The sequence below is a fragment of the Trichomycterus rosablanca genome, chromosome 23 (genome assembly GCF_030014385.1).
Source record: "Trichomycterus rosablanca isolate fTriRos1 chromosome 23, fTriRos1.hap1, whole genome shotgun sequence".
Lineage (NCBI taxonomy): Eukaryota > Metazoa > Chordata > Actinopteri > Siluriformes > Trichomycteridae > Trichomycterus > Trichomycterus rosablanca.
Genome location: NC_086010.1, coordinates 11,726,647 through 11,749,070, shown reverse-complemented (window position 1 = coordinate 11,749,070; position 22,424 = coordinate 11,726,647). Strand labels below are relative to the sequence as shown.

General features: G+C 38.8%; 1 protein-coding gene across 1 annotated transcript; it reads right to left on the bottom strand.

The window, feature by feature from the left end:
• Window positions 1–712: 712 nt before the first annotated feature.
• mybl1 (v-myb avian myeloblastosis viral oncogene homolog-like 1) lies at window positions 713–21,964 on the bottom strand. Its single transcript, XM_062985637.1, has 15 exons — window positions 21,758–21,964; window positions 16,611–16,707; window positions 16,321–16,392; window positions 16,083–16,175; window positions 14,371–14,591; window positions 14,110–14,290; window positions 13,114–13,188; window positions 10,227–10,457; window positions 8,487–8,849; window positions 8,263–8,402; window positions 8,065–8,179; window positions 7,864–7,956; window positions 4,289–4,399; window positions 2,788–2,961; window positions 713–1,141 (listed from the first exon to the last, which is right to left on the bottom strand). The coding sequence occupies exons 1-15, from the start codon at window positions 21,778–21,780 to the stop codon at window positions 1,007–1,009; spliced, it is 2,124 nt and encodes a 707-aa protein (XP_062841707.1). The 5' UTR covers window positions 21,781–21,964; the 3' UTR covers window positions 713–1,006.
• Window positions 21,965–22,424: the final 460 nt, after the last annotated feature.

Sequence of the window (22,424 nt, the reverse complement as noted above, 5' to 3'; positions counted from 1 at the left end):
ATCTGTTTCTCTGCATGTTTTTTTAGCCCCCTTTCACCCTGTTCTTCAGTGTTCAGGTATTATTTGGGTGGTGGATCATTCTCAGCACTGCAGTGGCACTGACATGGTGGTGGTGTGTTAGTGTGTGTTGTGCTGGTATGAGTGGATCAGACACAGCAATGCTGGTGGAGTTTTTAAACACCACACTGTCACTGCTGGACTGAGAATAGTCCACCAGTCAAAAATATCCAGCCAACAGAGCACCGTGGGCAGCGTCCTGTGATCACTGATGAAGGTCTACAGGATGACCAACTCAAACAGCAGCAATAGATGAGCGATCGTCTCTGACTTTACATCTACAAAGTGGACCAACTAGGTAGAAGTGTCTAATAGAGTGGACAGTGAGTGGACACGGTATAAAAAAAAAACTCCAGCAGCGCTGCTGTGTCTGATCCACTTATACCAGCACAACACACACTAACACACCACCACCATGTCAGAGTCACTGCAGTGCTGAGAATGATCCACCACCCAAATAATACCTGCTCTGTGGGGGTCCTGACCATTGAAGAACAGGGTGAAACCAGGCTAAAAAAGTATGTAGAGAAATAGATGGACTACAGTCAGTAATTGTAGAACTACAAAGTGCTTCTATATGGTAAGTGGAGCTGATAAAATGGACAGTGAGTGTAGAAACAAGAAGGTGGTTTTAATGTTATGGCTGATCGGTGTATATCCAGGGCAGATGTTTAAATTGGGAGAATAGGAGGACGATACATAAATAGAAATTTAAAAAATATTTGTTAAAAAGAAAGTTGCTTTCTTTTACAAAGTACTAAATCACAGTCGTGTCTAGTGTGCCTCATCATGGATTAAAGTATTCTGCAATTTAACATCATATAGTTACGTCTTTAGCAAGCATATACAAAAAGGTGAACATTTTGTCTCCTACACCAGATTGTCTAAAGGTGAAGTGCGTAGAACGGCTCGGGGACTGCCGCTGTAGGAAGCAGGGAGGAGCTGGAGCTCACAGCACCAGAGCTCTGGAAGTGCAGGAGGACAGCTGGGAGGAGGTCATGTATAGCCTGGCTTGTTCTGTCATGATCAGCTGGTCCTCTGTCTTCCCGAACACCACTGCCTCCCACTCGTTGGCCACATGAGGCTGTAAGAAGTATAGAAATATGGGGTTATTTTAATATGTTTAATAAAACATTGTTCTATGCTTTTAATACTTAAACATTCATGAAACATGGCAAGGAACTGACCCATAAACTACATATTTCACACACCTTTATTGTCATAAAAGGACAGAATTTATAAATATGAATAATATGTGAATTAGTGGCTCGGTGGGTAGCACTGTCGCCTCACAGCAAGAAGGTCCTGGGTTCGTTCTGTGCGGAGTTTGCATGTTCTCCTCGTGTCTGCGTGGGTTTCCTCCGGGAGCTCCGGTTTCCTCCCACAGTCCAAAAATATGCAGTCAGGTTAATTGGAGACACTGAATTACCCTATAAGTGAATGGGTGTGTGTATGTGTGTCTGCCCTGCGATAGACTGGCGCCCCGTCCAAGGTGTTACTGTGTGCCTTGCGCCCATTGAAAAGCTGGGATAGGCTCCAGCACCCCCTAAATTAGAAACAATGCCCTGTCCTCTTGACATCCCAAACCCACACCCCCTCCACTACTATGGTTACACTTTCACTTTATGCATGAAATACTTCAGTGATGGGCAGCACTGTCCCAGGTGGAGCGGTCTGGGTCCTTTCTGTGTGAAGTTTGCATGTTCTCCCTAAGCCTGCGTGGGTTTCCTCCGGCTGCTTCGGTTTCCTCCCACAGTCCAAAGACATGCAGTCAGATTAATTGGATATACTAAATTCCCCCCAGGTATGAGTGTGCGTGTCTGGGTTTGCCCTGTGATAGACTGGTGACCTGTTCGGGGTGTTTCCCACCTTTCGCCCAGTGAATGAGACCCACTGTGACCCTTAATGGGATAAAGCAGTGGTAAAACAGACAATAAATGAATGAATGATACATGACACCTGCATGTTTAAACTACAATCAGCGGTAAATTTGAACATATGAGCAATCCCGGTCATCCCTCCCTGCAGGCACTGCCAATTATACCTGCTAGATGGTGCCCAGCTGACCGGTGTCAACGCCAGGTTTCGAACCGAGGAGTTCAGAATCTCTAGCGGAATATCCCGCTGTGCCACCTGGGCACCACCAAATATATTTGTATTCTTTTAAGTGTTAACATTCACGTCAATACATACAACAGAGGGTAAATTAAAAAATGAAACCCAACAGTTGGCCAAATCAGCATACCCTAAAATGTTCAGTAATACCCTAAAATGATTTTTAAACCTTGCGCACCTAAATTAGGGAGATTTGACAACAACATTACACTTAACTTGGTTTACTGTGGTTCATGTTGTTTGATGCATAACATAGTAACACAGGTCCAGGAAGATATATGCGTGTGTGTGTGTCTTTGCATAGAAGTATCCTTTGTTTACAACAATAAAGGGTTATTGGGTTTAGGAACCAAAATTTTGTTTGTAATCAGTACCTGCTGTTTTGTGTTCGGTTCTAAATTGGAACAGATTTTCTGGTTCCCAACTCTACTTAGTTAACTAGTTGACATGCCACAGGCAGGCATAAGTAAAGTATTTGCAATGTAATATCTCCAACATTTTACCCTCACACAAGTGCTGAGAAAACATTGGTTACATTTACTTTTATGCTTAATTCATATTAATTACTAACACAACACTATTAATTATTTCAGTAACTACAGGACTGTTACAAACCTGAGCAGACGTTTGGTAGACTGGGCTTCTGTGTGTGTGCAACTCTTTTTTTCCAGGAGTGCTAATGGAGCAAATGGGAAGGTGGTCATCCATTTTTAGTGAGTAAGTGTGCTCCTCTCCCTCTGCCAGGGGGGTCATCAGCAGAGCACTGCTCAGCAAGCCATCATTATGAGACTGGGGGATTAGAAAGCGATCATCACCAGTACTCCCACTAAATCTAAATCTAAATATTTACACTGACAGATAATTGTGGTAAATAATGGATCACTATGGTGGTCAACTTTAGTGTGTAGGTAGAGAATTTAACTTAGTATACAGTATAACAGCTTTGGTGGTCAACCAAGAATATAGTCGATTTATTTCACCCTGCTAGTGTTATCCAGCTGGTTTAACTTACAGTGGATTCAGAAAGTACTCAGACCCCGAGATGGTTTGCACATCTTATGCACAATGTGTTGTGGATTTGATTGTGAATTAATGTAATGCTATTTCTACCCATCAGTCTACAATTACGCACTCGAGATGAAGTAAAAATATGCTTTTAGAGTTTTTCAAACATTATCAAAAAATCAAAAACTGTAATCTCTCATTCATAAAAGTATTTAGACCCTCTGCTGTGGTACTCTAAATTATGGTCAAGTGTATCTTCAAAATCAACTGGAGTCCACCTGTTGCAATTTAAATTGATTGGACACTAAAAGGCACACAACTGGGTCTGTAAGCCATTAAGTCCAAGGAGTCATCTGTGAATGGCCTTTATAACTGTCAAATCAAAGAAGCTTGACACATCCTTGCACCTAAACTTGGTGTCCAGGCAAATCAGACAATTGGGCAAAACAGGCCTTTTAACAGCCCAAACAACACTGTAGTGGTTTTGGGGCAAGGCTCTAAATGTCACTGAGTGGCCTCACCAAAGCCTAGAGTTAAGCAGCAACAAACACCTGTGGAGAGACCTAAAGATGGTAGTTTATAGACATCTGCCATCTAACCTGAATACTTCTGTCAATAAAAGACTTCAGTCTTTGATTTTAATTCATTTTGAAAAAACTCATAAAAGCATATTTTAACCTTAACATCATGGGTCATCACATGTAGATTGATGGGTGAAAATTATTATATCTATTCAAAATCAACAAAACACAAATTGTGCAAAAAAGTCAAGGGGTCTGAACACTTTCTGAATTCACTGTATAGATATAAATGTTATTTTTCATAATCTAGTCTCTTCTTAACCTGATAATGTTTATGTTAGAAGAACAGAAAAATCTAAGTAAAATGATTGATAAAGGGTAAAAAATACAGTTGGAGCTGCAAATTATTAGTAGGTAATAAATAAAACAGATATTATTGTTTAAAATAACAAAATAATTTATAGATGAAATTTCTACCCTATAATATACATATAGTATCTGAATTATTAACATTCAAGATACTCATTAACTAAAGACTGTAGGGATTTTGAACAAACTAAATCACAACAATCAGAAGACTGTGTTCTTACTGGATCATTATTGCTGAGCTGTTGCTGAGGAAACAGTTGAACACTGAGAGAGTCTTTTCCCCAGCTGTCCAACAGCAACGACTTCCTAACCTTCCTGGCAGGAGCATCCACCTAGAAATAACAACAAACATAGAAATAAATGCTCTGTTAGGAACATAACATATACTTATTACGCCTTATTATGAATATAACGTGTACCAATATGTTATTTTGTTAATGTAACATGTATCCAGTGTGCTCTATTATTAATATACCATGTACCTAGTATGTTATTTTGTTAATGTAACATGTATCCAGTGTGCTCTATTATTAATATACCATGTACCTAGTATGTTATTTTGTTAATATAACATGTATCCAGTGTGCTCGATTATTAATATAACATGTACTTAGTGTGCTCTATTACTAATATAACATGTACCTAGTGTGCTATTTTATTAATATAACATGTACCTGGTATGCTCTATTATAAATATAACATGTACACAGTGAGCCCTATTATGAATATAACATGTACCTGGTATGCTCTATTACATATATAACATGTACCTGGTATGCTCTATTATGAATATCACATGTACCTGATGTGCTCTATTATGAATGTAACATGTACCGTATTTTCCGCACTATAAGGCGCACCGGATTATAAGGCGCATGCTAAAACATACGGTCTACAAAAAAAATGGTAACGGAAGCAAAGGAGGCGTGGCGGAGGTAAGCGTACGTAGTGTACGTATTACGTCCCTGTGTCAGCGGGAAATGGTCCGATAGTAAATCAAGAGGAGCGCTTACCAAAGTCGCACAACAACATTTTTACAGATTTTGGAACTCAGTGCACACATAAGGCGCACCGGATTATTAGGCGCACGACCGATTTTTGAGAAAATTAAAGGCTTTTAGGTGCGCCTTATAGTGCGGAAAATACGGTACCTAGTGTGCACTATTATGAATGTAACATGTACCTAGTGTGCAATATTATGAATATAACATGTACCTAGTGTGCAATATTATGAATACAACATGTACCTACTATGATCTATTACTAATATAACATGTACCTACTATGATCTATTACTAATATAACATGTACCTACTATGATCTATTACTAATATAACATGTACATACTGTGCTCTGTTACTAATATATAATGTACCTAATATGCTCTATTACTAATATGACATGTACCTACTGTGTTCTGTTACTAATATAACATGTACCTACTGTGCTCTATTACTAATATAACATGTACCTACTGTGCTCTGTTACTAATATAACATGTACCTACTGTGCTCTGTTACTAATATAACGTGTACCTACTGTGCTCTGTTACTAATATATAATGTACCTAATATGCTCTATTACTAATATGACATGTACCTACTGTGTTCTGTTACTAATATAACATGTACCTACTGTGCTCTATTACTAATATAACATGTACCTACTGTGCTCTGTTACTAATATAACATGTACCTACTGTGCTCTGTTACTAATATAACGTGTACCTACTGTGCTCTGTTACTAATATAACATGTACCTACTGTGCTCTGTTACTAATATAACATGTACCTACTGTGCTCTGTTACTAATATAACATGTACCTAATATGCTCTATTACTAATATAACATGTACCTACTGTGCTCTATAACTAATATAACATGTACCTACTGAGCTCTATTGCTAATATAACATGTACCTACTGTGCTCTATTACTAATATAACATGTACCTACTGTGCTCTGTTACTAATATAACATGTACCTACTGTGCTCTATTGCTAATATAACATGTACCTACTGTGCTCTATTACTAATATAACATGTACCTACTGTGCTCTGTTACTAATATATAATGTACCTAATATGCTCTATTGCTAATATAACATGTACCTACTGTGCTCTGTTACTAATATAACATGTACCTACTGTGCTCTGTTACTAATATATAATGTACCTAATATGCTCTATTGCTAATATAACATGTACCTACTGTGCTCTGTTACTAATATAACATGTACCTACTGTGCTCTATTGCTAATATAACATGTACCTACTGTGCTCTATTACTAATATAACATGTACCTACTGTGCTCTGTTACTAATATATAATGTACCTAATATGCTCTATTGCTAATATAACATGTACCTATTGTGCTCTGTTACTAATATAACATGTACCTACTGTGCTCTGTTACTAATATAACATGTACCTACTGTGCTCTGTTACTAATATAACATGTACCTACTGTGCTCTGTTACTAATATAACATGTACCTACTGTGCTCTGTTACTAATATAACATGTACCTACTGTGCTCTGTTACTAATATATAATGTACCTAATATGCTCTATTGCTAATATAACATGTACCTACTGTGCTCTGTTACTAATATAACATGTACCTACTGTGCTCTATTGCTAATATAACATGTACCTACTGTGCTCTATTACTAATATAACATGTACCTAGTATGCTCTATTACTAATATATAATGTACCTATTATGCTCTATAACTAATATAACATGTACCTACTGTGCTCTATTACTAATATAACATGTACCTACTGTGCTCTATTACTAATATAACATGTACCTACTGTTCTCTATAACTAATATAACATGTACCTACTGTTCTCTATAACTAATATAACATGTACCTACTGTGCTCTGTTACTAATATAACATGTACCTACTGTGCTCTGTTACTAATATATAATGTACCTAATATGCTCTATTGCTAATATAACATGTACCTACTGTGCTCTGTTACTAATATAACATGTACCTAGTATGCTCTGTTACTAATATAACATGTACCTACTGTGCTCTATTGCTAATATAACATGTACCTACTGTGCTCTATTACTAATATAACATGTACCTAGTATGCTCTATTACTGATATATAATGTACCTATTATGCTCTATAACTAATATAACATGTACCTACTGTGCTCTATTACTAATATAACATGTACCTACTGTGCTCTATTACAAATATAACATTTGCATTAGCAAATTCTTCTCTTAGTGGTAGCTCAGTGGTTAATATACTGGACTAGTAATAAAAGGTTCAAGCAGTTCAAGCCTTACAACTGGCATATTGCCTGTGTTGGGCCCCTAAGCAGGGTATTTAACCTAATTGGTCAAAACTGTGAAGGGGGTGGGGGGGGTGTTTTGGCAAGTATTTTGTATAGCCAAGGTTTAGTATTTTGCTCAGTGAATTGCTACCAAAGAAGTGCAAAATTGTGAATGAAGATTGTAATAATAATAAAAATAATAAAGCATAAGAACGTCTTTATTTGTATATGCATATACCTGTGTACAACATTACAACAAAAGTCTTTGTCCACATTTCCCTTCCTTTGGGGCAAACATTGTATTGCGCCCCTGGAGCCAAGACGTTTACAGGCCTTGCTCAAGGGCCCAACAGTGGCTGTATGTAAAAGCCAGGATTTGAACCTACTTTATTTGATCAATAAATGTTGTTAAATTAGTGCTTAGGTACATGTACCCATCCCTACAACAAAAATCAAGACAGACATTTTAATAACAAGAACAATATAAAATAGTACCTCATACAGCCTATTATGAGTAAAGATGTCTGTCCCTGTTTCCTCCTTCAACACTTCTCTAATGTCCTCCTCTAGGAAAGCCAGTGGCTGAGGCTGCTCCAGCAGAAAAAAACAAATTTTTAATAATTTCATTTACTAAAATAGTAAAAATCAAAACCACTCATAAAAATACTACAGCTACTGACTGATTAGGACACATACCACCATTTTTAATGGTCCATGCATCTTCTCTTGTGCTGCCAGGGCATTTTTGAAGGGAGTGGGTGTCCTCGGTGTATGGCTTACTATTGATTTACGGATCTTAGGGGTCCTGAAACTAAACAGGGAAATGGGAAAATCTAATTTTCCAATAAATAAATAAATGTGCATATTTACATAAATGATCAAAATCATGGTTACCCAGCATTCTCTTTCTCGTGTTTGGGTGTGGTTTCCCTCTGTTGAGGTGTGCTGGGGAAGTTCTTCTGTGCGCACACAGGGGTGGACGTAAGTGCAGGATTGTCCAGGTTTAAATGCTCAGCCCCCGATATGTTAAAGAACTGCAATTAAAAGCAGAAACAGAACTGATATAAGCTTGTTATAAGACACACAGAAAACCAGATGCACAAATGACACATGCATACCTGAGAAGGGGAGAATGGAAGCCCCTTGACTGGTGTGTTTTTGGGTGAGCTGTTGGTGTCGTCTATGAAAGAGCCACAGATTCTGTCACTAGTGGGTGACTCAGATCTTTCGTTCGTCTTCTTCCTTTGCATGGACAGTGGAGGAGAGCTGAATTTAATCATGCAGGGTGTACTTTGGGGGCTAGGTTTCCCCTTTCCCAGTCCAAAACGGAGCCTGCAGGGAGCAGGGGCACTGAGATGGTAACCAGCATCATCTCTACTGCTTTCTGGAGTTGGGTATGCCCTACCAAGAACAGAAGGCTTTGGAAGGCTCACAGATTCAGATAAGTCAAAACTTGCCACATCGCTCCAGGTCACAGGATCCTGCAAAGCAAAATAGAATTGTTTAGTTAATTTCTTATTTTAGTTATTTTGGTACATGTTTCCTCGAAACCTATATTTTAGGAAACATATATTTAACATATATTGCAGTTCTACAATTACTGACTGTAGTTCATCTGTTTCTCTGCATGCTTTGTTTGCCCTCTTTCATGCTGTTCTTCAATGGTCAGGACTCTCCCAGGACCACTACAGAGCAGGTATTATTTAGGTGGTGGATCATTCTCAGCACTGCAGTGACACTGACATGGTGGTGGTGTGTTAGTGTGTGTTGTGCTGGTCTGAGTGGATCAGACACAGTAGCGCTGATGGAGTTTTTAAACACCTCACTGTCACTGCTGGACTGAGAATAGCCCACCAACCAAATATATCCAGCCAACAGCGCCCCGTGGGCAGCGTCCTGTGACCACTGATGAAGGTCTAGAAGATGACCAACTCTAACAGCAGCGATAGATGAGCGATCGTCTCTGACTTTACATCTACAAGGTGGACCAACTGGGTAGGAGTGTCTAATAGAGTGGACACGGTATTTATAAACTCCAGCAGCGCTGCTGTGTCTGATCCGTTCATACCAGCACAACACACACTAACACACCACCACCATGTCATTGTCACTGCAGTGCTAAGAATCATCCACCATCTAAATAATACCTGCTCTGTGGTGGTCCTGACCGTTGAAGAACGGTGGAATTATACAATATAATCTATTTAACTAAACAGATTTTACACACATGTAAATAGGCATAGCAGAAACCCCTGAACTCAATAATTAAAAGGTGTTTACATACTTTTAGCCATAAAGTGCTACATTTCTTGTATTTTTCTCCCAATTAGTAATATCCAAATCCCAATTTTAACTTCCTTCACTGCTGCAGACTCCTCCTGAAGAATGTCACAGACCATCACATGTCCGCTTCAACATGTACGCGGTCTATTTACCTGCCAGAGATGTAGTCACACAGAGAGCAGTACTGCGTACACAGACTCACACACTACTACCTCTCATGAAGGTGCCTCGATCAGCCAGCCAAGACCACACTTCCAGTACCAATGTGAAACCCTTTCGGCCATCTCTCCCTCAAGAAATCAATTGTGTTCTGTGGGTGCCAGGCTGGTAGATAGCACAGCTAATATTCAAACTTGAGAGCTTAAGATCTCAACAGCGGTAGAAATTAGATCACTGCACCACCTTCCTCCCTTTTTAAATATTTTTTCTTAATAAAGTCTATTTGATTAATAAAGAAGAAATGCTAGTTCATCAAGGTCTTACCGGTTAGTAGCAAATATTTTTCATTCAAGTCGCATTTAATTTTCCTAAGTATTTTAGCTGTGGTTCAGGGTAAGTAAACGTCCTCAGCTTACCGAGTCAATGAGGCTGATAGTTTCTGCAAAATCAGGAATAGTCCCCAGGCTGGACAGCACAGCACTGGCCTCGGCTGCAAGGAATTTGCTAGGAGAAACTTGCAGAGGTACAACCGGAGTGCAGCCTTTTTCTGATCGACACAGCTCACCATTCGTCTGCTCTGGACTCCCCGTGGTGTTCACGGTATCATCCGGGAGGCTGTCTGACCAGCTGGAGTAGCTCTCTGGGATCTGTATGGAATCAAAGCATTTTAAGTAAGAAACTATGTTTACAGGAAAGTGAATTGTAAAGGAGGGGGTTTAAATGATAAGTAAAAAATTTAGGATGATGAAAAGACAAATAAAAGCTTGAAAAAATAATATTGATGCCAGATTAGTGAATGAAGTAACAAAGTCCTAATTAGTTACCAATATACACCGATCAGCCATAACATTATGACCACCTTGTTTCTACACTCACTGTCTATTTTATAATCAGCTCCACTTACCATATAGAAGCACTTTGTAGTTCTACAATTACTGACTGTAGTCCATCTATTTCTCTACATGCTTTGTTAGCCCCCTTTCATGATGCTGTTCTTCAATGGTCAGGACCCCCACAGGACCACTACAGGTTAGGTATTATTTGGGTGGTGGATCATTCTCAGCTCTGTAGTGACACTGACATGGTGGTGGTGTGTTAGTGTGTGTTGTGCTGGTATGAGTGGATCGGACACAGCAGCGCTGCTGGAGTTTTTAAACACCTCACTGTCACTGCTGGACTGAGAATAGTCCACCAACCAAAATATCCAGCCAACAACGTGGGCAGCATCCTGTGACCACTGATGAAGGTCTAGAAGATGACCGACTCAAACAGCTAGGGATGCACCGATCCGATATTAAGATCGGATATCGGTGCCGATATTACCAAAATGAGATAGATCTGGTATCGGATAATTAGGCCGATCCATGGGGCCGATACGCTGCCTCAGTAGAGAGGATTCTAAAAAGTCAATATTATTCGAACGCGCTACTTAGACAGCGCTTCCATCGGGTTTCGCGTTTAGCATCTTGCCATTAAAACCAATGAATTGAGGTAGCACAGCACGCTAACGTCAATATAACACCTCCCTTCAGGTACCGATAACGGTTACATTTCCTGACAAGCCCGAACTTGCAAATAAAAACACTCGGTACAAGTTTATACAAGTTAAAAATCAGTAATATTTTATTTACGTTTGATAATAATAAGATTGATTACTGTTTGTGTAACTACTTCAGTTTCAGCTGATACATTTAATTTATTTTAAAATATTTTAAGATATTTTTTTATTTTGAATTTTAATGCTGTGCCAAGGTCCTGCAGAATTGTTTATTATTTTATTGACAAATAAATAGCAGTTCAGTACATTTATATCTGTGTTAATTATATTTTGTTTTGCAAACTTAGTAATGTTTAAGTCAATCCTGATGCCTTAAGTCTTTCCCACATGATAAAGTATACGGTTTATTAATTCAACGATGGTATCGGATCGATATCGGGTATCGACCGATATGCAAAGTATATGTATCGGATCGGTATCAAAACTGAAAAAGTTGGATCGGTGCATCCCTACAAACAGCAGCAACAGATGAGCAATCGTCTCTGACTTTACATCTACAAGGTGGACCAACTAGGTAGGACTGTCTAATAGAGTGGACAGTGACACGGTTTTAAAAACTCCAGCAGCGCTGCTGTGTCTGATCCACTCATACCAGCACAACACACACTAACACACCACCACCATGTCAGTGTCACTGCAGGGCTGAGAATGATCCACCACCTAAATAATACCTGCTCTGTAGTGGTCCTGTGGGGGTCCTGACCATTGAAGAACATCAAGATAGGGGGCTAACAAAGCATGCAGAGAAACAGATGGACTACAGTCAGTAATTGTAGAAGGACAAAGTGCTTCTGTATGGTAAGTGGAGCTGATTAAAATGATAGTAAGTGTGTTTTTGTGGCTGATATGGTTATGGCTGATCAGTGTATATAACATAATGTTTATTCTGTGAATAAACCACCTGCCTGATGTTGTTGCATCAGGTGAACATTAATAAGTTCATCATTCACCCAAATAAAATAAAATTTAGTTTAACAGAAACAAAACAGGCAATAGGTACATCTAAAACACTTCAACTGAAGATAAATGACTACTTTGTGCTCCATGAATTGTCTAAAAATGATAAAGCAATGTCTTTCAAGCTGGTTTTCTCCGCCAGGCGCTCATGCTGTGCACTTAGGGATCTAGTTACTGACAGCAGGCCAATATCAGGTGGGGTAACAGTGAGGGTAAGCCGGGGTCATCAAGCGCAGATGTGAGGGTGAGGGTGGGGGCAAAAGGGAATGAGGATGGTACGGAAAAAGGGAAGGGGAAAGCCTACAGCGCTCTATTCTACGCGCACACACAGTGGTTCTTACACGAGGACCCGATTGTCTTCTGACTTCATTCTCAGCTGACATTAGCAGCATCTCTAGCTCCTTAATTCGCTTCTCTTTGTCGGGATCGTCGTGGCACGGCTGTGGGGAGGGAATCAGAAAGGAAAGGAAGGAAGAGACAGGAAGAGACACTGAGACAAGGAGTTTACTGGCAAAATCAAAAACAGGTCACAGGCTCTGATCCCAAATTCCATCTGGTACGAGATGGAACAGATGTTTACACATTTATAGAATTAGGCTAATTTTATAAAGGTCAGAGTCCTTTCAGAACATTGTGTTACCTATGATTTAATTCAGGAAAAGTGCTTTATAACGTCAAAACAGACACTTTTGATTAAGACAAAGAAGAACAGGCCTTGGGAGGAGGAAAATAACAGAGAGAGGGAGAGAGAACAAACCAAAAGAGGCAACAGTGAAAGCAGGACTCACCGATATGAAGCTCGAGCTCTCTGTGATGCTGTCCATACCCTGCCCACTCACAGAGCCATACAAATATTCTGACAGCTAGAAATGCAAAACACGAACAACATTATACAGTATGTAGCCAGTACAATAGCTCTGCTTTTAAACACTATACACTACGCTTGAATATACACTGATCAGCCATAACATTAAAACCACCTCCTTGTTTCTACACTCACTGTCCATTTTATCAGCTCCACTTACCATATAGGAGCACTTTGTAGTTCTACAATTACTGACTGTAGCCTGCTTTCACCCTGTTCTTCAATAGTCAGGACCCCCACAGGACCACCACAGAGCAGGTATTATTTGGGTGGTGGATCATTCTCAGCACTGCAGTTACAATGACATGGTGGTGGTGTGTTAGTGTGTGTTGTGCTAGTATGAGTGGATCAGACACAGCAGCGCTGCTGGAGTTTTTAAATACCGTGTCCACTCACTGTCCACTCTATTAGACACTCCTACCTAGTTGGTCCACCTTGTAGATGTAAAGTCAGAGACGATCGCTCATCTATTGCTGCTGTTTGAGTTGGTCATCTTCTAGACCTTCATCAGTGGTCACAGTTGGCTGGATGTTTTTGGTTGGTGGACTATTCTCAGTCCAGCAGTGACTGCGCTGCTGTGTCTTATCCACTCATACCAGCACAACACACACTAACACACCACCACCATGTCAGTGTCACTGCAGTGCTAAGAATGATCCACCACCCAAATAATACCTGCTCTGTAGTGGACCTGTGGGGGTCCTGACCATTGAAGAACAGGGTGAAAGAGGGCTAACAATGCATGCGGAGAAACAGATGGACTACAGTCAGTAATTGTAGAACTACAAAGTGTTTCTATATGGTAAGTGGAGCTGATAAAATGGACAGTGAGTGTAAAAACAAGGAGGTGGTTATGACTGATTGGTGTATATGTAAGTGTATGAGCACATTCAGATTTAGTTTAAAGCTAGGGTCATACCTGGGACTGGCCATTGATCAGAAGCTGAGTATTCAGATGCTCTGCAGGAGGGCAAGTCTTGTGACGTCTTTTCAAAGGCTGTTCGGTAAGGAAGCTCTTGCCGCCCTCCTGCAAATAACCCTCGTGCTCCACCTTCCTGCGCATCGTGGAGTTCCAGTGGTTCTTAATAGAGTTGTCTGTCCTAGATGTTGTAGTCAGACAGTTAGCCAAACTTACATGCATTTACATCCAGAAAAAACAGCTTAAAACACAGTATCGTACCTTCCTGGTAGCAGCTTTGAGATCTCAGCCCAACGGTTACCAAGGCGCTCGTGAGCTTCATAGATGATGTGATCCTCTTCCTGGGTCCAGGAGGACTTTTTCACCTCAGGGTTGAGATGGTTGTGCCAGCGTTCTCGACACTGCTTGCCTATGCGGCCTTGCAGGTGCTTAGCAATGATTGACCATCGTTTGGGGCCATACTTGTGCACCAGCTCTATCACCTGTTGAGGAAAAAGATAAATTAGGAAAATTACAGTAGCACAAAAGCAGAAGGAGAAAAATATTGACTGGACTTGCTGTTGTTATACCTGACTTATTGCTTTAAACTATGAGTGTACAGGGTTGCTAAATTAATTATTTATTTAGTATAGGGTATCATGTTCTCAGTTAATATTCAGCATTTACTATTCAGTAGTACATCAGGTTTTTAATTCTGTACTCCATCATGATTGGGACTTTAGGACTCACATCACATATACACTGATCAGCCATAACATTAAAACCACCTGCTTGTTTCTACACTCACTGTTCATTTTATCAGCTCCACTTACCATATAGAAGCACTTTGTAGTTCTACAATTACTGACTGTAGTCCATCTGTTTCTCTGCATGCTTTGTTAGCCCCCTGTCATGCTGTTCTTCAACTGCAGGACTCTCCCAGGACCACTACAGAGCAGGTATTATTTAGGTGGTGGATCATTCTCAGCACTGCAGTGACACTGACATGGTGGTGGTGTGTTAGTGTGTGTTGTGCTGGTATGAGTGGATAAGACACAGCAGCGCTGCTGGAGTTTTTAAACACCTCACTGTCACTGCTGGACCTGAGAATAGTCCACCAACCTAAAAAATATCCAGCCAACAGCGCCCAGTGGGCTGCGTCCTGTGACCACTGATGAAGGTCTACAAGATGACCAACTCAAACAGCAGCAATAGATGAGCGATCGTCTCTGACTTTACATCTACAAGGTGGACCAACTAGGTAGGAGTGTCTAATAGAGTGGACAGTGAGTGGACACGGTATTTAAAAACTCCAGCAGTGCTGCTGTGTCTGATCCACTCATACCAGCACAACACACACTAACACACCACCACCATGTCAGTGTCACTGCAGTGCTAAGAATGATCCACCACCTAAATAATACCTGCTCTGTAGTGGTCCTGTGGGGGTCCTGACTATTGAAGAACAGCATCAAAGGGAGCTAACAAAGCATGCAGAGAAATTTTCAAGTTTTTTAAATGCATCCGGAGAGGAGCTATCAGTTATTAAAATGTCAACAGTTTTCATTAGGTTAGAGACTGTACATATGTAAAAAAAAAAAGAAAAACCCACCTGCCTTAACAACACTAGTTTAGCTAACAAAACCCTTTGAATATATTACATAATTACACTTCTGAGGTTTTAAATGTAATGCCAAAATCGTCATTTTCAATACAGGCGCAATTATTTGCATAGAATAACATGAAACAGAAACATGGGATACATGCAATTGGCTGCCCAGTGGCCATAAGCAAGATACAGTATATTTAAAATCTCTGGCAACATACAGTAACCATCTTTTCAGGATCAAATCCAGACAACAGACAATTAAAACAACCACGTGTAAATTGGGTCTACCACATAGAACTCCTGCTACTTTCTGGACTATGTCCTTATTTTGGAGCCCACCCCCCATGTCATTCCCTCAGGCTGGTAAACGCCCTGCTCTTCTTACCCTCTGATCCTCCTCTTTTGTCCAGGGCCCTTTCACCAGCTCTGGGTTGAGGACTTTCTGCCAGCGGTGCTGACATTGACCATCTGTCCTCGTCTGTCAAAGAAGGAACAAAATCCCTGTTTAACAACTGCAGGTACCACACACCTAACTAAATCAACTAGCAATTATACAACTACTAATTATCCACAAACAGGATAAACCTAAGAAGTGCTGCATTTAAAGTCATTTTATTACTTACCGGAAAATAATTAGCAATTGTTTTCCATGCGTCTGCGCCATGCTGCTCAACAAGTTTCTTAAGTTTGTCATCCTGTTTACAGAATAAATAATTATCAAGTGTCACATTTTAATCACAATAGTGCTATGGATAGAATAATTGATCTGTCACTTTCTTGGCACTATAAAACATAAAAAGGATTTCAAAGGATTACGCCACTGTTCATTTTAATATAATACACAAACATTCTCAAAGTTAATAAAATACAGTTTTAATTTTTAAGTCATTTAAGATAAACATGCATAAAATACCTCTTCTCTGGACCATTTCACTCTGCTGAGCATCTTTTTTGAGTGCTTGGTTTCCTTGTCAGGGTCTGTGGAATGAAGCTCCTCATCATCATCCTCACTAGGAAGGAAGAAAAGAAATTCAAATTAAAATGCCTTAACATTTTAAAAATATTTTATATTTCATAGACCTGATTTCTAGTTCTTTAGCATTTAATCAGAACCTGGTTCAAACCAGGAGGCAAACCTTGTTAGCCCTAGTGCTAAAACCATGTACAATCCATTATTAGAGATAGTCCAATCTCTCCACAACTGGCCTGAGAATCGGTAATAAGTCAAACTTGACATGTTTCATGCTTCAACCCCCTGTGGGGAGTCTATGTGATTTTAATTTAAAATGCACAGATTACCCAGTAAGCAAGCTAGGGCTGCCGTGATTGGTCGACCTAGGCGACAGTTTTTAAAACTATGCTTGTAAATGATCCTTTTTAATTTCTACAATGTTTCCATTCATATAACCGTTGATATGATTTTCCTCAGCACTGCTTGCTGCGTGCATGGCCTAAGTCGTATTTGGTCCAGTCACTGGTTGGCGGCATTAAGCGCAGTCATAAAAATGGCGTCTGCAGCAGTCAGAGGCCGACTGTAAAGAGCTATCAAAAAAAGCTCAAAGTTTTCCAAGACCCAAATCATCAAAAGTTTGGGAATACTGGCACAAAAACAAAAAGGTGGTTTGTACACTGTGCAAAGCTTTGATGATACCACAGCAGCACTTGCGCGATTGTTGCACGTCTATATTGTTTCATTATGCTTCTTAATCACAGAGATCTTGGAATACCGTATTTCTTAGCGAAGAACTTTTACTTCTATATTGTTTCATTAAGCTTCTTAATCTGCCATAAACACATGTTGCACTTTGTTTAATATGGAGCACTTGAGAATTTTATAATATGGACATAAACCCTGTTTACATTTAGTTTTGTCATATTATTATGCCATACAGTTTGTTGTTAAAATAAAAGAAGCTTAAATGAGATTCTGAATTACATTTTTTTGGAGGAAAATTAATTATTGACATTAATCGACAAAATAGTCTACAGTATAGATTAATCAATAGAAAAATAGCCGTTAGTGGCAGCCCTAAAGCAAGCCAAGTAAAAATGAATAGGGGCCGATGGTAGCCAACGTCTCCAGTTTTTACAACATTTGACTAGAAGAATTATAACGTTGTTTAGGAATGTTTTTAGTTTTATAAATTGGTGTTAATGATTGGCAATGTTGTAATTGGTCAATTTGACATTTGCAGTCAATTTGTCATGTACTGTTTATACAGTGATATAAATAGTATAACTAAATCTCTAACGGTAGAAATGTCTATTACCAGATGGTATAGCTTGTCATATTGCTCAGAACTCTATTTTACATCTCTACGTCTATCTATACACCTCAATCATCAGATTGTGTATATTGCTGTATTTCTCATCACTTCACTAAAGTATATTTAAAAAGACAAAATATGTATTTGGACACTAACTGTAAAAATATTCATTTCTTTTTCATTGTCAACTACTCTAACCCAGTCTGCAGGTCTGGTTCCATCAGGAAACATTATGCACAATCCAGGAATACACTAGACAGGGCACCAATCCATCATAGGGCTTGATGCATCAATCCCAGACATAGCCAATAATGTCTGTGTAGATGCCCAGCTGGCCGATAGCACAGCTAAGATTCTAACCCCAATCTCAGCAGTGGTGGGCATACTTATAAAATACCATTACACTACAGAAAGTGTTATTAAAGCAGGTTTTATGTCAAAACAAGTCTGGATATCCACAGCACTTTGGCTCACAGGAATGTTTAGTTGCTTGGTAACACTTTCCCACTGAAGAACCTCAAGATTTAATCACAGTTGTGCAGTAAGGGGACACGGTATCCTGGGATACTGGAGCGCACAACGTCATACCAAAGCACTGGCTCAGAGTAAAAATCGACAAGACTTGCACCAACTTTACCAACTTAGTGCAAGTATGATTTTATCTAACAAGAACAACAGCATAACACTAGCAACAGTCTACAGGCTCTGTGCTCCCAACATACTACTAAGTTCGGAGTTGTTCAAGTGTAATTATAGAACAAAGTCCTACTCTGTCTAAAAGGCACCAATACTGAAATTTAAAACACAACTAGACATGTTAATGTGCCAGACAGGCCCTGCTATTGGTTGTAAGTGTTACGCAGCTAATGAAAGCGACATTTCAGCCAAGAAACATAGCAACTAAAGTGAAATATAGAGCTCCCCCCCCCTCTATGAAAGAGTTAAGTGGGACTCTATAAACAACTCCAAACAAGCGACCTCTTTTTCCTCCAGAGGTGCACTGAGCACAACACTTGTTCAGTAGGCTGGCCAAGTTGTGTCCCAACCAATAGGTACACATAATCAGTCAGCTTCTATTCCTGACTTTTCAAATCTGTTCACTAAGACTTTTCTCTTTAATTACAAATGCATGATTAATTACTGCCTGGACATAGACAGCATGGTATAGCGAAACCATATTATAAAAAACTGTTAAACATGTTTTAACAATTGAAGTACATTTACAGATTTTAATATCTGATTCATTGGGCCAAGTTGTTTTAGTGTAAAAAATGTTATAAAAGCACAGACACTTGACTTAAAAAAATTGTGTAATTATGTTATTATATCACAACATCCACTAAGACAGAGTGGTACAATCAGGAAGAAATAAGAACTGATGCCAGAACGTGAGCTGTTTTCATCAGTTTGTCCACAGCAACACACTTAAAAATGATCAATTAAGGAAAAATTGATCCACTGAATTACTGTGGCAAAACAGCTTGATCCCCACCCTTTTCAGGAGGCACAGAGAAAGGGGCGAGTGGCATGAACACACACACACCACAAAGCTATACATTCAGACATAAATTAGGTAAAGAAATGCTTCTGTGTTTAGAGCCTTCAAGCAAAACCTCTCCCTCCCTTTTAATAATTTGTTTAGGTTTTTTCTTACAGATGTTCCCACCTGTAGTCTGAATACACATGTGTAGTAAAAATGATTGTAAAAATGTATTAAATCTCCATCTGATACAATAAGAAGTGTTATGGTCACCAGGAGATTAGCTGTTCTGTACTGTACTGTACTGTACTACCTTTACTTTGCTTATACAAAGATGTATTTATTGTATAGTTAAGCAATTCTGCTTGCATGGTTTGCAATAAGAGAGAAATCTAGACATAAGGTTACACCCCCATCTCACTTATTATGCAACTTGAAGTGTTTGGGCATCTTTTAATTGTTTAATACATACTTCTATTTACCTATAAATGTTCACATTGTTTTATGAATTAAAGACATACAGTAACTGTATGGGCTGGCACACAAAGTGAAATGCACGTATTACTTACACAGAAGAACAATACCATGCAATTTATTTAATCAGTGCCTGCCACACAGCAGATTAGGTCTTGGAAACCTGCTATTTTAGTTTTCCCTCTACATTTAGTTGTTATTTCAGAACATTGTTACCTGTTCTCTACATACATATACATGTATCTTATGTGTTAGTGAGCAGTCTATGTGTAGCTTGAAATTTGACAAATATTGATGCAGTTAAATACATTTCAAGAAAAAAGTTGAAAGCATCTTTGAATGTTTGAATTGAAATATAAAAAGGTTTCCCAGATGGCTGTTATTTAATGTATAACAAATCAGTATTTAGACAGTGTTTAGACATGCTTTCCTTATTATAACCAAGCATTTTGGACTGGGAGTGACTGGTAGTTTTACCATCTCATTTTGTACATTCTTGAATCATTTAATACATAACATGCCTGCTTAATTTTACATGTATTGACATATACAAATGTAATTAATTGTTTTGCCATTTCTTTGAAAACATTGGATAGAGCTAGCTGTTTTTTTTTAATGTTTAATGTGCTTTCAGTACTGTACATACAGTACATGTGTACTTTAAGCAGTTTTTTTCTTGAACAAGGAACATCTCATCTATTTTGGATGTTCAAACCACCTCAAATCTTTGGACCAACTAGGACTCTTTAAATTGTTTAATGATTATGCATTACATTACATTAACTTTTACACATTTAATTTTAGTGACTATAGTATTTATTATCAGTACTTAGATAATGTGTCATTGGATAGGAGCCAGAACATTTACACATTAAATTAAGTCTCATGTTTTTTTATTTAGTTCAGAACTACATGTAGCTGTCAACCAGGTTTATGATTAAACTTACTTTGTTTTTAAATCATAAAAATACACAAAACTGAGTAAGCAGTAAAACTACATTTGACAGATCAGTAACAGTGCATGGGTTTGCGAGCTTGCAGCTAATTAGCAAGCGTTAGCTAGAGGTATTATTACACATATTTAATTTACTTACTTTAAAAATAACATTGACCCAGAATGACATATATTATATTGTAATATATTTAATTCAATCAAGATCAATTAAATAACGTGATGTTTGTGAATATATTTTGCTAGAATGACAAAACTACGCTTAGCTTTCAATGCGTCCTAGCTAGGCTAGGAAGCAAACCGCATACTAACGTACTAACGTACTAAACAGTACGTGTTGACACCATTAGTAGGGTAAAAGTTGGCATACTACGTAGTGCGCTAGTATGCGGTGGAAAAGCAACCTGGCTTCCTAACTACAATATTTAGGTACATAGCATAGGCAAATCTGTAGCTGTATATAATATAACACTATATAGTAGTGACAGATATGAAATAATACATTTCAAAGGTGTATAAACGATTAGCAAACATAGCAACTGGCAATCTGATACAGCGAACATAGCAACCAACTTCTACCTAGATAGCTATAGTACTGTAGTGACAGCTGTAACTAAGCGTTTATGTTATTAAGGCTGATTTTCAGTCTTTTAAGGCAATCGATTAGTGTTATTATACTAATACGTTTGTATTATATAGTAAGTAAGTGTTATATGTATTAATTAAAGGCATTGTATGCCAACAAAGCATAACAGCAGCTGTCAATGTCATGATCACTATAATGTATGCATGTAATCTCATCAAACAGCAGCTGCTTTCATTAAAAACTGCTATAATTGTATAAAAATAAATAAATGAATGCATAAATATCTTAATCGTGTTCTAACCTGCGTGGTTTCATGTTGGCCATGTCAATTCTGTAGTATTGACAGTTTTCTCCAATGCAGAAGTATCAAAGAAATTCCCAAATCCAGGTATAAAGCAGAATCGACTGTACTGCCATTGATCCCGTTACATAGTGCTGTCAGATACTTTATCTTTCCATTAGAGAATATCCTGCACTCCGATGGTTTTCAGAAGAATAACGATTTCCAAAGCAGCGACCGCGCGATCTCCAAATAAACAAGAAATAATCATCCAACACGCAGCACCAACCATACACTAACCATACACTAACCATACACTAACCATACACTAACTATACAGCTGTTATCACTGTTATCACTTCAGAATAAAGAAACACAGATCGTGCGCTAATAAAAGATAAACATATTGTTGTGTGTATATCGCGCCTTGTTCTGATCACTGCACACACTGTACGAACACACACTGTAAGAACACACACACACACGCACACACACATTACTATATACTGATGTCACTGTGTGTGTGTAGATGAGTTTGTCCATCCCGCCGAATCTCGCGCGCAGCCTCTGTTTGAATCTCCCCACGCGGCCTCGCAGCTGATTGGTTAGGAAAGCAGGAGTGCACGGCGCTGTCATAATGGACCAATCAGAAGTCAGCTTTTAGTACATTATTTCGAAACTTCCATTA

Excerpts from the sequence above, each read along its gene's own strand:
- mybl1 (XM_062985637.1), bottom strand. The coding sequence starts at position 21,780 with ATGGCCAACATGAAACCACGCAG. Across the intron at positions 14,291-14,370 it reads TCAAAGCTGCTACCAGGAAG|GACAGACAACTCTATTAAGA; the intron begins GTACGATACTGT and ends TACAACATCTAG. Across the intron at positions 4,400-7,863 it reads CTCATAATAGGCTGTATGAG|GTGGATGCTCCTGCCAGGAA; the intron begins GTACTATTTTAT and ends TGTTATTTCTAG.